Genomic DNA, 17,886 nt, shown 5'->3' with positions numbered 1-17,886 from the left:
AACCCTATCAAACAAAAAAAAAATTTTGCAAATCGGTCGAAGCGTCTCTGAGTAATCGGTGAACATACATAAAAAAAAAAAAAAAAAAAAAAAAAAAAAAAAAAAAAAGATCCCGACGAATTGAGAACCTCCTCCTTTTTGGGAAGTCGGTTAAAAAGAAAGCATAGCGGAATGCCACCTACGCTTCAATCGTAATTGAGTCGTGATTGAATCTTAGTTGGATATCAATCGTGTGTCACTCAAATTAGCAGAATCAAACCCCTGTGTTTCTTAGCAATTTCAAATATATTTTCTACGAATAGGTATTTAAAAAACCAGGGGGAGCCCGCAATCTAATTTACGAACGCAGAATACATTATTTATTTACCTAACCACCTTTACAGACCAAAAACCATTAATTTTGCAAAAGGTCAGTGCGGTTCATAAATTATTGCGCGTTTAAGGAACCTACTGTATCGGGTCAAATAAGACCTTGTTTACTAATGGACGAATTTAAATGGCGATATGCGATATACCCAAATTTCCGACCACCTCCTCATGTATTTCTAGTAGACGAGTACCCGTGATGGATATTATAACTCCATTTGAACAGATACTTATGTTAATGCAAACAATACCTGACTTCTCTCCTTGCGGGTGCAGCGTGAGGGACTATCAGACTTACTGACTAAAACCCACCAAGTTCCTTCTGGGGCCTACAGTGTAGGCAAGCGTCAGGGCCAGGGCCCAGGGCCGCGGTAACTCGCGCGAACAATCCTGCAGCTGACAAAAAGTAAACAATCTTGATAAGACTTTTTTTTCACAAATACAGATTTTACTGAATAAGAAAATAAAAAATAAATTGCTATTATTGTATTTACTTACCTGTTTTTATTTTTAGCTGCATTTTAATTTTATATTTTTGACCACAAAAGAACTAGGCTAGGTAATCCAAATTAATGTGAAAGACTAACCATTTCCAAACGATTTTTTTTTTATCAAAGCTGTCGCTTGATCAATTCTGTCAATGTCATCATAACAACAGCATTCTTGTTTGGGTAGCGATAGCGACCGAGAACGCGTTTTTTGTTTTATCACATTTTACATATAATATCAGTGAATAAACCACAAGTTTAGACCTTAAAAATGGCTGTAAGTACCACAACAATTCTTAAAACAAACTTTTAAAAAGCATTTTTGATTATCAAGCCGGTACTAAAACTTAACCTCACTTTTGAAATTCATGTTTTTTAAAATTTCAAACATGGAATATCGACTGGGTTGAGGAGGTCAGATAGGCAATCGCTCCTTGCGGCACACTGGTACTCATCTGCATCCGGTTAGACTGGAAGCCGACCCCAACATAGTTGGGAAAAGACTCGAGAGAAGATGATTCTTACCTAAATCTCTTTTTTTCTCTTTATAGTCGATAGCACACTCCCAAGTTCAAGAGGTGCGTTCCATTACACGCATCGAACGCATTGGTGCTCACTCTCATATCCGAGGATTGGGTCTAGATGACTCCTTGGAGCCAAGAGCCGTGTCTCAAGGCATGGTCGGCCAGAAGATGGCGAGAAAGGCCGCTGGAGTCGTCCTACAGATGATTCGAGAAGGTAATTATGGAGTTGACTGGTTGCTATGGCAACGTGTGGCTTGTTTGATGAAAATGTTTGATTAGATTCCACCAACAACTTAACATTATTACTAGTGAAACAACTGCTAGACTATAAACCTACTGTATTCATGTGCAAAAAAATACTTTGACTTTGACTTATATTATGAAGGCAATGTTAATGCCAAGTTTCATCAAAAACCGTTCACCCATCATCTGTTTACCCCCGTTCACAGATCTAAATACTGATTGACAAACAAACATCTTCATCAACACAAACTATCGGTCAGTGGGTCGTCTTAGGGGATCATAATATTGTATCAATTTTTTTTTTAATGACGTCAAAAATCAGCAAATGACCCCTCCCTCTGTGGGTAAGCAGCGGTGAGGGAGTGTCAGACTCTCACTGACTAAAACCGTTGTGTTCTGTTGTAGGCCTTTTGTGTACCAGGGCCGTGGTAACTCTTTCAAACAACCCGCAGCCCCAGCAGGCCTTGGCCCTACTGGGCCCCGCTGGGGTTCCTATAATATTGTTACTGTTACTGTTACAGCCTTTTTATCGTCCCACTGCTGGGCACAGGCCTCCTCTCACATGGAGAAGAAACTATCTTGAAGAAACTGTTACACAATGGTCATAACAATATACAAATGTATTAGACAAATCAATCTATTTGTCCATAATTTTTTACCTAAATAGTCATAATAGGTTTTGTATATTCTGCTTATGAATACATTTAGTAATTAAATAAATAGCTTAGCTGAAAACAGGGCTATTCATGACAAAACCACATTCTACACGCAGACAAAAAGTCATATATGTCCCTTCCCAAGTCCTATTCTAAGTACCTCATTTACTTTTGTATTGATAGTAGTTCTTTTACTGTTACCAGTACAGCCTTTGTATCGTTCCACTGCTTGGCTGCAGCCTCCTCTCACACGGAGAAAGATTGATCATTAGTCACCACACTTGCTCAATGCGGGTTGGTGATTTCAGACTATATAGTCTAAGTTTCCTCAAGATGTTTTCCTTCACTTTTTTATCAGAGATCCAAGATATACTTAGGAAGTACATACAATTGATATTAGTAGTAGCAAGATAATTTATCTTGTATCACTCTTGTCTTTCTAGGTAAAATCGCAGGCAGAGCTGTATTGCTGGCTGGACAGCCTGGTACCGGCAAGACAGCTATTGCCATGGGTCTGGCACAAGCCTTGGGCCCTGATACTCCATTCACAAGCATGGCTGGTAAGTTTCATTAATACATACCATCTTTTCGCCCGTGGTTTACATGGTGTCCCGGGGAAAATATCTTCCTGGATATGGACAAAATATAGCCTATGTAACTCTGGGATAGTGTGACTTCCCAACAGTGACAGTCATCATCCTCCGAGCCTTTTTCCCAATCATGTTGGGGTCGGCTTCCAGTCTAACCGGATTCAGCTGAGTACCAGTGCTTTACAAGAAGCGACTGCCTATCTGACCTCCTCAACCCAGTTACCCGGGCAACCCGATACCCCTTGGTTAGACTGGTGTCAGACTTACTGGCTTCTGACTACCCGTAACGACTGCCAAGGATGTTCAATGACAGCCGGGACCTACAGTTTAACGTGCCATCCGAAACACAGCCAATGGTGTCTAAGATATACTTAGAAAGTACATACAGACTTAGAAAAGTTGCATTGGTACTTGCCTGACCTGGGATCGAACCCGCGCCCTCATACTTGAGAGATTGGTCCTTTACCCACTAGGCCACCACGACTTTTTTTCCCAACAGTGACAGTATTTTTATTAATTTGTCCAGATTACCAAGGGTACTTACTGGGTTGCCCAAATAACTAGGTTGAAGTCAGATAGGCAGTTGCTTCTTCTAAAACACTGGTACTCAGCTGCATTTACTTGGCAAACAGCTCAGGAGATGATGAGTTTGGAAGCCTTTGGGGTACAAAGAAAAAGCTGTGTTTGTTTTTGAAAATATGGATCAATTGAATAGGTCAGATAGGAAGTGGTGAAGATGGGTTTTTTTGTTGGCTGTCTCATGTAATTCTAATGTTCGAAAATTTATGATTTCCAGCTTAATTTGGATCAATAAGCAGACTCCATGTGACCCATCTGGTTAGACTGAAAACAATAGCAATGTACAACACATCTCTAGTAAAAGTTCTTTGTTCCCAGGGTCAGAGATTTTCTCTTTGGAGATGAGCAAGACAGAAGCTCTAACTCAAGCCATCAGGAAGTCCATTGGTGTCAGAATAAAGTGAGTAACAATATCCTACTGTTATATAAATGATAGTTTATAAAATGTGTTTAAAACTAAGTCCGCTGTTGTATTTTTTATGGTTCTGTACCCAAAAGGAAAAACGGAACCGCTGTCCATCTGTGACCGGATACTCATGAATTGTCATAGTTAGACAAATACTGAAAACTAATAATAAAATTAGTATTTTAGGGGGTATCCATTTAACTATTGTGGTTATGCTCATTATATAAGTAGATAATGGTCTGAAACCCTTTGTGTGCGAGTTTTTATAGTCCAATTTAAAAATTACTTATGCAATTAAATTTATTGTCTTTCTTATTAAATATAGGAAGTGGTGAAGGGTGGGCGTTTTTGGGGCTGTCTTTTGTAATTTTTTTTGACGTTCGAAAAGTGCTGTTTTGCAGCCAAGTTTGAATAAATTACTTTTTTTTGATAAAATGTCTTTTTCTTTATTATACAGAGAAGAATCCGAAATAATCGAAGGCGAAGTAGTAGAGATGGCTGTGGAACGGGCGGCGGGGGGCGGCGGCGCTCGGGTGGGCCGCCTCACGCTGAAGACCACCGATATGGAGACCAACTACGATATGGGGGCTAAGATGTGCGACTCGCTGCTTAAAGAGAAGGTATTACTCATCATCTCCCAAGCCTTTTCCCAACTATGTCGGCGTCGGCTTCCAGTCTAACCAGCTGAGTACCAGTGCGCCACAAGGAGCGACTGCCTATCTGACCCCTCAAGCCAGTTACCCCTTGGTTAGACTGGTGTTAGGCTTAAATCAAAAACCATTTATTCAAATTTGTCTGCTAAAATTTACAAAAGACAGCCCTCAAAACGCTCACCCTTCACCACCTCCTATGTGTTTTTGCTGAGAAGTGGTGGAACAAACTCCCCAGCCAATAGCTATAGGTAAGGTATATAATGAAGACACTAGGTGTAGCTTAAGGTTTCGGGGCTGCGGCTAAAGGGCTTGAGACGGAACATGATCCACCTTATTTTAAAACGTGATTTTTAAAAAGTGCCAACTTTAAACGACCATCCCAAACAAAGTTAGTGGACTAACCGTCAGTTGCACAAAGCTCCATTAAAGTTACAGCTTCTTTAAATCTATTGCTGTCTCTTTCTTTGTCAACGAGGGAAAAAGTTTTAGCAATACATTGAATGAAGCTTTAACTTTAATGGAGCTTTGTGCAACTTACGGTAAACCTATTACTAAATCGTATAATTCTTAAAACCACGTTTTATAATAAGGTGGGATGGGTTTTAGTCAATAAGAGTCTGACAAGGCACGTTAAATTAGTTGGTCCAGAATGTAATTTGAACGTATTATTACGGGTTACGTAGAAGCCAGTAAGTCTGACGCCAGTCTAACCAAGGGGTATCGGGTTGCCCGGGTAACTGGGTTGAGGAGGTCAGATAGGCAGTCGCTCCTTGTGGCACACTGGTACTCAGCTGCATCCAGTTAGTCTGAAAGCCGTCTCCAACATACTTCATCTTAATGACACACACAGCGAAACTATGGCGGTTTCGCCCTTTGGGTTTCGCAGCGGAGGTGTGCTACAGGCTATGGCTTTAAGGTTATGGCTTTAAGGTTGACTGTAAGAGAACCCAATCCTGGGTTAAGCTCTTAACTGTAGTTAACTGTCTTAATTCTTTATATATTTATTGTTATACAAGCTTTTGCCCGCAGCTTCGCTCCCGTCAACTGACTTCTCTACTTTACCCTATTTTTTTTTTTTTTCATAAGAACCTCCTCCTGACAATAACAAACACAACAAAAAAATAATTAGCCAAATTGGTCCAGGCGTTGTTGAGTTATGCGCTTACCAACACATTTTGCGATTCATTTTTATATTATAGATGAATGATATAATATTGTTACAGGTGCAAGCAGGCGATGTGGTCACCATAGACAAGGCGACCGGCAAGATCAACAGGCTGGGCAGGAGTTTCGCTCGAGCCAGAGACTATGATGCTACTGGTATGAAACCTCATATCACATGTTTAGAGTTACGTATCGAAAGTGTACAACAGGCCCCTATTATAGTTATCGGCACGAATCTTGAGCTCTGACCTTCACCTGCTCAGAAGTAATTTATTGCGTCCCTTTTGTGGTATGAAGTGAGGCGCGGGGGCGGGCTAAAGCGGTGATTGGCCCGCAGCGCATCGCGTCATAGCCGTCACTCGGGATTGGTCCCTTGCTAATAAATCACTTCTGCGCAGATGTAGGTCAGAGCTCAAGATTCGTGCCGATAACTAAACTAAGTTTTTTTTTTGCCCATCTGTCATGAGGCTGTATCTTATTACCCGTGATCGTTGGACAGTTGAAATGTTCACACATGGTCTATTTATTGTTGCCACTAACTATAAGAAATACTTACTGAAAATTTTAATCAAACAAGTATTTTGTGGAGTTCCCATATAGCAAACAGTCGAATTATTTATTTACAATTTTATTATTAAACAACCCATTTTTATTGCTATTGTTTTGTTTACAAACTCTTAGTCATTATATAAAAAAATATAAAAAAGCACAATAATAAATAAGAATTTATTATATTAGTAAGAAAATATTTAACATTTTTACTAATTTTATTATATTTTTTTTTTCTAGAAATAAAATATTTAATAATAAACATCCTATTATTATATTCGCAGGCCAACAAGCCCGTTTCGTGCAATGTCCGGAAGGCGAGCTTCAGAAACGCAAGGAGGTGGTACACACAGTGACCCTGCATGAGATAGATGTCATCAATTCCAGGACTCACGGGTTCCTCGCACTGTTCTCTGGTAAGAAGTTACTCCGTCATTTATTTATTTAGAACATATAATTTACATTTTTAAATATTAAATATAAAAATAAAAAACATTCAAAAATATAAAAAATAGGTTGCCACCGATATCGGGCACAGGGTCCAAGGTACCGGTGGTTAGGGTCCCAGAGACAGAAACTTCCTCACAATACGCGCCGTATCAAGGAGTACTGCCTTCTGAATCAATCCCTTGATCCAGCCGCCTAACGAGAGCCTCCTGAGGTGTTGGTCGAGGCTCTTGGCTATTAGACCATTGGCCGTAATGACAATCGGCACAATAACAGCCGTGTCGACATCCCACATGGCGACAACCTCGTGCGCTAAGTCAAGATATTTTATTTGTTTCTCTTTCTCAGAGAAAGAAAGAGAAAGAAAGAAGTTACTTATTATTATCTTGATAAATACAAAAATACATACATTCATAACCCTGAAATCTATGTGGGCTAAAAAATATTGGAAGGTAGCAATTAGGTAGCAACTCTTGGTTAGAAAAACAGTTAGAGAGACCAGAGATCTTTCGTGGTTGTTTTAACTTCAAAACTACGGGGATAGCAATTGATAGCAACTAATGGCAACTGGTAGCAATTAGGTAGCAACTCTCTCTATGTATTCGAGGGATAATAATGTGAGAGATAAGCCATTCTGTTGCACACCAAGATGGTCACCGCTTACTTTACGATTGATCGAAACGTACCTTAAAGCCTTATATACCTATGATATTCTGATATACAATGTATACTGCTAAGTTTCATCAAAAGTATCAAAATTGTAGCCTTTTGCCTGAAAGAGTAACAAACATGCATAAGTATAGCAATCCCTACACTTTATTATAACCTCTACTTACCATATTTCTAGTTTTCAAATAATTTCCCGATATAAATATCTATTTTACTTTATTCTACAGGTGACACCGGTGAGATTAAGTCTGAGATCCGCGAGCAGATCAACAGCCGAGTGGCGGAGTGGCGCGAGGAGGGCAAATCCGAGATGATACCCGGAGTACTGTTCATAGACGAGGTCAGTCTATGTATACGAATTATTTATTTACTAGCTTCTGCCAGCGGTTTCACCCGCATCCCGTGGGAGCTACTGCCCGCACCGGGATAAAATATGGCCTACGTTGCTCGCAGATAATATAGCTTTCTAATGGTGAAAGAATATTTAAAATCGGTCCAGTAGTTTTTGAGTTTATCCATTACAACCAAACAAACAAAGTTTTCCTCTTTATAATATTAGTATAGACTAGCCTTTGCACGCGACTTCGTTCGCATGGGATAGTGACTTCCGGCAGATTTTTGGTTTGACTAAGGCTCTAGACAGACGGAATGCATTTCGACTGCAATCCAACTGCAATTTGCAGTTCAGGGGCAGTTTGAATGCAGTTGACACGACTACAATAGAACTGCAAATCAAACGTGCAGTCCGATTGCAGTTGGGATGTAGTCGGCGTGCAGTCGTGTTCTGAAGATGATTTGCAGTTCTATTGCAGTCGTGTCAACTGCAGTCGAAATGCAGTCCATCTGTCTAGAGCCTCATAGATGGCGCTGTATGTCCGGAATAAATTTTATTTTTGTTAAACTATGTGTATTTATGTACCAAATTTCACACAAATCGACGAAAAGACAGACAGACAGATAGATAGATAGATAGACAAACAAAAAGACACCACAAAGATACACAATAAGAAAAATAAAACAAAACAAGAAGTGGGTAGAAGGAGAAACATGAAATACAATCACAGACAGAGTTACTTTCGCTTTTTTAATATGAGTTGGGACTTCTTGCGCACAAAATACGATGGACGGGATGTGACTCAACACCTTAAGGGTTCTCTACCAGCCCCTCTTTGGATGATGTCGTGAAAGCATTGGTGGGTGCAAACTAAATAATGGCGTCCACGGCCGATTTCGGCCACGGCGGCTGTTCTCATTTAAGGAGATCAGCCAGCTGCTGCACAGGACATATTATAGTGCACAAGCATTTGCTTGGACTGCGGTGCACTCACTATTCCTTCACTCTCATGGCGCGATGGGACGACAAGCCAAGACCACCGGAGAGAGATCACAAGCAGGACCGACATTTACGTGCTCTCCGATGCTCGGGTGAATCAATCACTTCCAGAACGGGCTGCTTTGTGAAAGCTTAAGAAAACCCACAAAGCGATTTGCAACTATTATTCGCAAACAAAATATTTCAGTATGATTCGATTCTAGCCATTTTCCCTCAATTTCAGTTCATGCCGGGGAATCTATTTCGAAACGCAAAAATGATTCCTCTTTATGTTCCTAGAGAGTTCCTTGGGTAATTTCAAATTATTATTGAAAATGTGAAAAAACTACATGAACTACTAAACTAAAGGTCCGTTCACACAGACCGGCTCAGAGAGGAGAGCAGATTCTTCTCACGCTGAAAAGAGTTCAACGTGAGGTGAGGGAAGTCGGTTAGACTTCCCAAAAAAGAGGAGGTTTTCAATTCGTCGGGAACTTTTTTTTTATGTATGTCTACCGATCTTCATCGGACCGATTCGCAATTTTTTTTTTTTGTTTGATAGGGTTCACCTCCCAGGTGGTCCCATAATCATCAGGTCAGGATCTGATGATGGAAACCCTGAGAAATCGAGGGCAACTTTCGAAAATTGTAGGCATACGTAGGGCAAAAACTTGACACTAAGGCGTATGTCCGATAACACTATGCAATGGTAAAGGTTTGGAGCTGACCTGATGATGGAGACAAGAGAAGGTCGAGGGAACTTGACAACTGAATACGTGAACTACCTCGTGTTTGGGCTTATATTATTCGTATTGATGAGAACTTTCCACTTATGCGGATAGTGACAACTATGCTTGTCACTGAAAAGCTACAAATAAAAAACTTTTTCCAAAAAAGAACCGACTCCCAAAAACACTGAAAAGAAAAAATACAATTCTTAGGTACATCGGCCTAGAAGTCGGTGGCGAAATAAACTTAGGTACATCCATTAGACACTGACTTCTAGGCCGATGCACCTAAGAATTGTTTTTTCAGGGTTCCATACCCAAATGGTAAAACGGGACCCTATTGTTTTCGCTCCTCTGTCCGTCCGTCCGTCTGTCACCAGGCTGTATCTCATGAACCGTGATAGTTAGAGAGTTGAAATTTTTACAGATGATGTACTTCTGTTGCCACTATGACAATAAATACTGAACACTAGAATACAATAAATATTTTGGGGGGCTCCCATACAACAAACGTGATTTTTGTTGTCCGTTTTATAAATAATGGTACGGAACCCTTCGTGCGCGAGTCCGACTCGCACTTGGCCGGGTTTTTTTTTGCTTTCAGTGTTTTTGGGAGTCGAGTTTTTTTTGTAAAAAGGTTCTATAAATTACTTTTCTTCACATTTGCAGGCTCACATGTTGGACATAGAGTGCTTCTCGTACCTAAACCGCGCGTTAGAGTCGGACACCGCGCCCGTCGTCATCATGGCGACTAACCGCGGTATTACGCGCATCCGCGGCACTAATTACCGATCCCCGCACGGAATTCCGCTGGATTTGCTCGATAGGATGATCATCGTGCCTACTTCGCCGTATTCACATCAGGAGTTAAGGGAAATACTTAATATCAGGTATGTTGGTAGTATTTTTACCCGACTGCCAAAGAAGGAGGGTAATGTTTTTCGAGTGTATGTAAGTATGTATGTATGTCTGTTCCTTTGTGACCTCCTGTAGCCTAAACGGCTTGATGGATTTTGATGTATGAGGTATCGTTAGATTTGTCTTGATTACGGGAGTGTCATAGGATACATTTTATCCTAAAAGTCCCACGGGATATTTTTTCTAAATTACCCTTTAAAAAAATATGTATGCGGTATCATTAGATTCATTTCAATCACGGGAGTAATAATTAATATAGGATACGTTTTTTCTCAAAATTCCCACGGGAACATGTTAATTCTGCGTCAACGCAAAGCAACTCATGCGTTAGCAAGCAAAAAGATAGGGCGTGGCCTGGCATGCGGCGCGCGGCGCGGTGCGGAGGGGGATATGCTCGAGTATACAGCCCGAATGGGGGCACACGCATAAGGGCACACGTCGTTGACGGTCTTCAGCAGTAATGACTCACCTAATTCTTTTTCTTCTTCACTACCAACAGTCCAGATTGGCGGTAAATTTATGTTGCGGAGTAACATCACTCGTAATCTAAAGCCAAATGTCGTCGAAATAATTTAAAATGGTACTTACATATACATAGTCTTCTACATCTACAACATTTTCGTTAAATAAAAACAGCTAAAAAGTTATAAATAAAAGAATTATTATTAAAAAAACAAAATACCCGACTGCACACTAAAAAAAGAGTAAAACAAGCCCCACAATAATATTTAATTTATAAATATTGATGGAAAGCATCGCAGGCGGGGACCACCTTGACCGCCACCAACGAAAATTCTGCTAAATGGTGCACAACCGAAATGACTATAAATAAGCCTCTGTTGGTCCCCGCCTGCGATGCTTTCCATCAATATTTATAAATTAAATATTATTGTGGGGCTTGTTTTACTCTTTTTTTAGTGTGCAGTCGGGTATTTTGTTTTTTTAATAATAATTCTTTTTTGGTAGAAATATTGGTGTTGGTCTAGTTTTTTGGAGTTTGGTAGCCCAAACAGACAGACATAGACATCAAAATGGCTATTTTAGGGGACTCCCGTACACCAAACAAATATTTTTGCTTGTTTTTAAGGTTCCGTATCCAAAGGGTAAAAATAGGACCATGTTATATACTGAAATCATGACAGAAAGTTGATTGCCAAAACTTACCGAAATTATGTATTTCTGTTACTAGAATTTAATAAATATTTTAGTTTAGTTTTAGTTAAGTTAATTTATATTTTCTTCGGTTCTATAGAAAACTGTAAGGAACCTACATTCATGAGTCCTGAAATAATTTTATGGGCAACTTTCTTATTATAATTTTTTCGTATACTCATCATCCTCCTAGCCTTTTTCCCAACTATGTTGGGGTCGGCTTCCAGTCTAACCGGATGCAGCTGAGTACCAGTGCTTTACAAGAAGCGACTGCCTATCTGACCTTCTTAACCTCAATTCTCTTTTAGTATACTTACCTCCCCACTCAGAGACATTGAATGGTTACTTAAGCCATTCCCTAGTGAAGGATTTGTATGACATTCCTGCCTATTTTCACCAACAAATACCTAAATTAAGGGATCCCCTAAGAGCATTTACGGAACACTTAATAAGAATTTCGTTTTCACCAAAGTTTAGGTATCCCTTATCCATAGTTATTTAAGTCAAAATTGGGAGAGCCCTTATTCTAAGTGGCACTTAGATTAAGAGATTGTTGGTGAAAATGGGCATCCGTCACTAAGGAGTGACTTAAGAAATCATTAAATGTCTCTGAGTGGGGAGGTTACGATATAAGTACTTAATAATTTAACTTTTTTATCCAGATGCGAAGAAGAGGACTGTCAGATGTCGAGTGACGCTCTAACGGTACTGACTCGAGTGGCTACCGAGACCTCGCTCCGATACGCCATACAACTGATTACTACTGCGTCGCTTGTAGCTAAACGCAGGAAGGCTACTGAGGTTTGTTAATACTTAATTATATTATTTACAACTAGCTTCAGCCCGCGGTTTCACCCACGTCCCGAGAAAACTGCTTCCCGTAGCCGGATGGTACCTAACAAAAACTATGCTATGTCCTACCCCCGGGTGTAAGCTACCTCCCGTCTAATTTTCAGCTTAATCGTGTGATGGCGTGACCAAGGGATATAGGAATTCATTTTTATATATATTCATTTATTTAAGCTACTCACTTTCATTGAACATCCTTGGCAGTCGTTACGGGTAGTCAGGAGCCAGTAAGTGTGACAACAAGTCTTAAGCTGGCCCGGGTAACTGGGTTGAGGAGGTCAGATAGGCGGCAGTCGCTCCTTGTAAAGCACTGGTACTCAGCTGCATCCGGTTAGACTGGAAGCCGACCCCAACATAGTCGGCAAATGGGCTCTGGAGAAGATGATGATGGGCGGTAGTTCCCATGGGACGCGGGTGAATCCGCGGTAAAACTGTTACGTCGTACCACAAAAACTATTAAACGTCTGTTGAACACTGGTTTAAAAAAGTTCAGATTATGACGTTGAAATAAGGTTCGTTTGCAGACACATTTTTTTAGACAAGTGTTCAATAGACGCTTAAGTTTTTTTATCAAGGCTGTTAATTATGAATAAAAAGACACAATATAATTGATTTTCTTCCTAACAGGTGAGCATGGAAGACGTGAAGAAAGTCTACTCTCTGTTTCTGGACGAGCATCGCTCGGAGCAGTTCCTTAAGGAGTATCAGGACGAGTTCATGTTCAACGACGGCTCTGGGGGTGAGTGTTACTGGTGCACAAAATTTGTTAGTAGATTTGGTAGAAAACATAACAGCTTTTTGTATGGAGCTGGCATTGTTTTATTGTGACCAAAAGCCCCTAAATTAATGAAAGACAATATAAAGAAAAAAGAAATGCTGTTTTTGTATTTTTGACAAATAAAGTTGTTGGTGTAAAAAGCGTGAGGTTACATGTAAAAAATACATTCGAAATGATTACCTCATTCATTGTTAAATTCGGTAATTTTGAAGTAATTTTTGTCTAGTGCTTGTTTAACTAAAGAACTGGAAATCAGTACTAGCTGTTCACCACCACCGGAAATCCAAGGGAACTACTTCCCGCACCCGGATAAAAAATAGCTTATGTCCCTTCTCAGACTATTATGACAAATAGCGATTAACACACAGTCTTATAATAATACGAGTTATTTGTTCATACTATATTTTTAGAATTATCTATCTATGAAATTGTGTTTCGTTGATACCCCCTGAAATTAAAATAAAACATGTAAAATTATGTACAAAAAATATTTATGTTTTTACAAGCTTTTTTAATTATCAATTGTCTTGTTTCAGACGCCCCACAATTAATGGAAGTCTCCCAGTAAAACAGCACTTAACTATTCCAAATGTATTTGCTTTAAAAGTAATTATTAATAGTAATTGACTCGACAAGTCAGTTTGGTTCTACTAGAAGACGTACTTTAAGTTACTTTTTAAGGTTTATTATGTAAGTTTTATTAAATAAATGTCTCAATGTACCTATGCGTTGTTTTTTTTTAACCGACTGAGAGCGGTGAGGGAGTGACAGACTCTTACTGACTAAAAACCGTCGTGTTCCGTCGTAGGCTTGTTATGTACCAGGGCCGCGGTAACTCTTTCGAACAACCCGCAGCCCAAGGTATGGTGGTCTTAGACCATAATCTCAAAGATGTCAGACGTCTCGTCTTATTTCGTAATTAATGAACGAAGTTTTTGAAATGAACAACTGAAAATAAAATGTGTCCTACAGTTTTCTAAATGGTATAAACGTTATAAGTAAACTGGCAACATTATATTAGGGATGTTCCAGTTCGTACTAATTAGAAGGAAATTTTAGTTGAATCGGGAAAAAAAGGCTTTTTCAAAATCAATTTTACTGATTTTAGGAAAAAACACTCATGTAAAGGGATTTCGGAATATATACAAGTAACTAAAATTAAATAGGTTCGCTTAAGAATTTACCGCTTTATTAAACGTTTTCTTGATTTATTTAAAAGCATTTGTAATTATTTTTCTTACGGAACGAAATATTTTTCTATTCCAACATTTTTCTTCTAGTCTAAGGGTACTTACATAAAGAAACAGGTTACCGGTACAGACAAACCTGTACGGGTAGGTACCGATCAGTGCAGGTATAATATTTCAATACAATCCTATTCACTCACTTATAAAGAAACAGATAAACCTGTTTCTGTTTCAATAGGACTATATTGAAATATTATACCTGCACTGATCGGTACCTTCCCGTACAGGTTTGTCTGTACCGGTAACCTGTTTCTTTATGTAAGCACCCTAATGGAACCCCAAATAAAATATTAAGAATTGGTTAATCTCAAAATCGACTAAGGTAAGTCTCTCGAATCGACTAAATCCACGATCACTTATCACATCTCTAAACTACGATTGATTTTTAAAACGTCAATCTAATTGTCACTTTGTAGTGAAGAATTTTGATCGCATTTTTTCAAGACAAAAAATCATTAAAATCAAGATGTTCGCTGCCAGGAGCCTTTTCAAAGCCAATGCCCAAATCCTTAAAAATGTTGCTCAGACCAGGAACATGAGCGTGATCGCCACTCCCGCTAGGAACAAGGTGTCCACTGGCGTAAGTATATTTTTTTCATTTCCTCATATATAAAAATCATATCACTCCACTCAATATTAATTTTTAATGCCCAAAAAGAGTTATTCTTGTCTTTCATTGACAAATTGAACTTTAAAAAGCATTAATAAACAAATTCTGAATTACGTAATTGGTTCAGGAAAATATAGGTTATCTATGATAGCAAGGTAAACCAAGCCCTTTGGAATTTGAAAAAATAAGTAAGTAATTGGTTTAAATTAACTCTACATTAGTTTTACTTTTTAGTCCTTTGTTCGAATAATAAAAGCAAATAAAACTAATAAGTTTGAACCTATATGTACCTATTTGTTTTTTCAACACTTCTAATATGGTGGTAAACAATCTGAAATTAGATATTTTGCCCAACTGACAAGGATGAGTTTTTCGTACATAATCTTGTATGTATCATTGTCAACGTCTTTGTCATGTCTATTCTGAGTGCAATTATTTGAACAATTCAATTTAACCATATCAATACATTCCTATATCAAGTTTTAAGTTGTCTATGTACAGCCTGCCTAGCCTTTTTCCCAACTATGTTGGGGTCGGCTTCCAGTCTAATCAGATGCAGCTGAGTACCAGTGTGCCACAAGGAGCGACTGCCTATCTGACCTCAACTCATAAATGAGAAAGTTAGTTCTTTATCATGCATAAATAGCTGGATAGATTTAGAGGAAATTTGCTATACTCTATCCACGGAAGCAAGAGCTAAAAGGTAAACAAAGAATGACACTTTTTCAAGATGGCGGTATAACCCGACCGATGACAAAATCACAGATACTGCGAACATTTTACACAAAAATGTGACGTTTTGTCATCGGTCGGGCTATACCGCCATCTTGAAAAAGTGTCATTCTTTGTTTACCTTCTAGCTCTTGCTTCCGTGGATAGAGTATAGTAACAAGTAGTTCCTAGTAGCTAGAGGTTATATGAATGTAGGTAATTGTATAGCTTCTGTTGGCAAACCAAATATTTCAAAAAGGTGAAGAAGAAAGTGTTTATAATAGATTCCTTTCAGTTATCCCTGGAGACAGTTATACAGTGCAAGAAAACAATTTTAATGCAACTGTGTTAACAATTAAATTAATGTATACAATTCTAAACATTTCCGTGTTTCAATTTTTCAGGAGATGGTAGTCCTCATCAGCGCCATGGTGGTCGGCTGGTCTATCGTCCCCGCCTGGGTGCTCTGCAACATCAAGAACTACAGAACTAAGGAATAAGCGTAATAAACACAAGCTTAGGCAAATGTAATGTAGAGATAGCGTGATAACAGTTATGTATTATGTTAAGTAAATGGTTATTTTAACTTGAGTTTGTGTTTTATTTTGGTACCTTTAATGCGGGTTGTGGGCTAAGAGCTAAGATAGGTAATATGCTTGTGTACAGACTGCAAACTACAAGTATTCAAAGCTAAAGTTAAGAACGTTTCTTAGACATATGGCACGGCCGCTTTTTTGTAGCTATCCGAACTTGGTCGGATTATGTAGGTTTTCGATGCTCCGTCAGTATTATAATTGTCTTTCTTTAATTACTGAATTTAATGACATGAAATTTTGCAAGTGAATAGTTGAATGATTAAACTAATTATTGGCATACATTTTACCATGCAATTCCTTTAGAACGTCGTGATATTCGACTGCTTTGTAAACAGTGATCTATTCATGGTAAAATATCCTATAACTTTTTAATTACTAACGGAACATCATTGATACTTGGCAACATGTTGGAGACACTTACAAGGTTTGTGTAAACGTGAAAATCTAGACCCCAAACTGCATACTTTAAGAACTAAGACCTAATAAGTGTATTTTACGTTTATATTTTTATCTTTTAAACCCTACGACTTTTTCTAAATCTGTTTTTTAAACAAATATAAACAAATTCAAAACAACGTATGTAAAAATCTACAGCTCTCTATGTAAGCACTTTATATGAAAACTAGCTAATGGCCAAACGTTCGCGTAGCGGAAACTTGAATTTCTCCGAAGTTTATGCATGCACTGATTTCATTCATACATAATCAATTATACACAAATACACACTAATTTTCGGACACATCTCTTTTCTTCTAAAGTCTATGGATTAAAAAAAGTTCCGCCAGGACAACGTTCGCCAACGTTCGCCCAGCGGAATCTGTTTTTGGTGAATTTCTCCACAATGGCTGCATACACAAATTTTTATTTACCATACACAATTATCGGACGTCTTACACTAATTATCTGCATAATTAAAATCTTTAAATTCAACAACATTCCGCTGCGCGAACGCACACGAGAGGTTGGTTCTTTACCCACTAGGCCACCACGACTCCACCACCATACCACCATAATTATGTATATAGAGCTTGCTGTAGTGTACTGTATAATCACCGATACCTGTCGTCAGTGGCGGCCGTGGCGGCCCTAGGGGTACAGTGCGAACTGTGCCCTCGCACAGGGCCTCGCGCTACAACCCACAACAGGCTCTCAATCCAGTCATGGATTTTTTTTATATTTGCTTAATTTGAGTTTAATTTGAGAGTCCTTAAACAAACAATTAAAAAAAATTCGCGCTCGCTACGCTCGCGGCTGTTCACCTAACAGTACCTTTCCTTCTTAATTGATTAGAGAACTTTTATGTCCCAAAACTCAAAAATTTTCGCGCTCGCTACGCTCGCGACTTCACCTTGAACTGTTGTTTGTTATAGAAGTTAACGTGCTTTGGTGACCCAAACCTCAAAAATTTTTGGGCTCGCTACGCTCGCGGGTGCTTTACTTTCCACTTGTTTTATTTTTTGTGATTCTTTAAATATAAACTGTAGTAAAAATAAAATTTTATTAATTTGTTTAACTTGACCATTTCTACTCATACATGACGTTTAGCTAAATCAAAACACCAGCTTACTCTCGCAATACATACTTTTCACATAGGACAAAGGGCCTCGCATATACCTGCCGCACGCAGCCTCGCAATGGCTAGGGCCGCCGC

At 38.9% G+C, this 17,886-nt stretch overlaps 1 protein-coding gene across 1 annotated transcript; it reads left to right on the top strand.

The window, feature by feature from the left end:
* The first annotated feature begins 992 nt into the window (after positions 1 to 992).
* Positions 993 to 13,796, top strand: LOC124644646 (ruvB-like 2). The gene is made up of 12 exons (XM_047184138.1): positions 993 to 1,131; positions 1,406 to 1,592; positions 2,721 to 2,837; positions 3,765 to 3,846; positions 4,310 to 4,472; positions 5,729 to 5,825; positions 6,503 to 6,634; positions 7,562 to 7,674; positions 10,044 to 10,264; positions 12,107 to 12,245; positions 12,921 to 13,032; positions 13,608 to 13,796. The coding sequence occupies exons 1-12, from the start codon at positions 1,126 to 1,128 to the stop codon at positions 13,637 to 13,639; spliced, it is 1,401 nt and encodes a 466-aa protein (XP_047040094.1). The 5' UTR covers positions 993 to 1,125; the 3' UTR covers positions 13,640 to 13,796.
* Positions 13,797 to 17,886: the final 4,090 nt, after the last annotated feature.

This window comes from Helicoverpa zea, chromosome 30, assembly GCF_022581195.2.
Source record: "Helicoverpa zea isolate HzStark_Cry1AcR chromosome 30, ilHelZeax1.1, whole genome shotgun sequence".
In the NCBI taxonomy this organism is placed as follows: domain Eukaryota; kingdom Metazoa; phylum Arthropoda; class Insecta; order Lepidoptera; family Noctuidae; genus Helicoverpa; species Helicoverpa zea.
Note: the sequence above shows the minus strand (reverse complement) of the source record. Positions and strands in the feature narration are given on the sequence as shown.

Coding starts and splice junctions, on each gene's coding strand:
- LOC124644646 (XM_047184138.1), top strand. Junction 2,838..3,764: donor TCCATTCACAAGCATGGCTG/GTAAGTTTCATT, acceptor CTTTGTTCCCAG/GGTCAGAGATTTTCTCTTTG. Junction 6,635..7,561: donor GTTCCTCGCACTGTTCTCTG/GTAAGAAGTTAC, acceptor TTTATTCTACAG/GTGACACCGGTGAGATTAAG.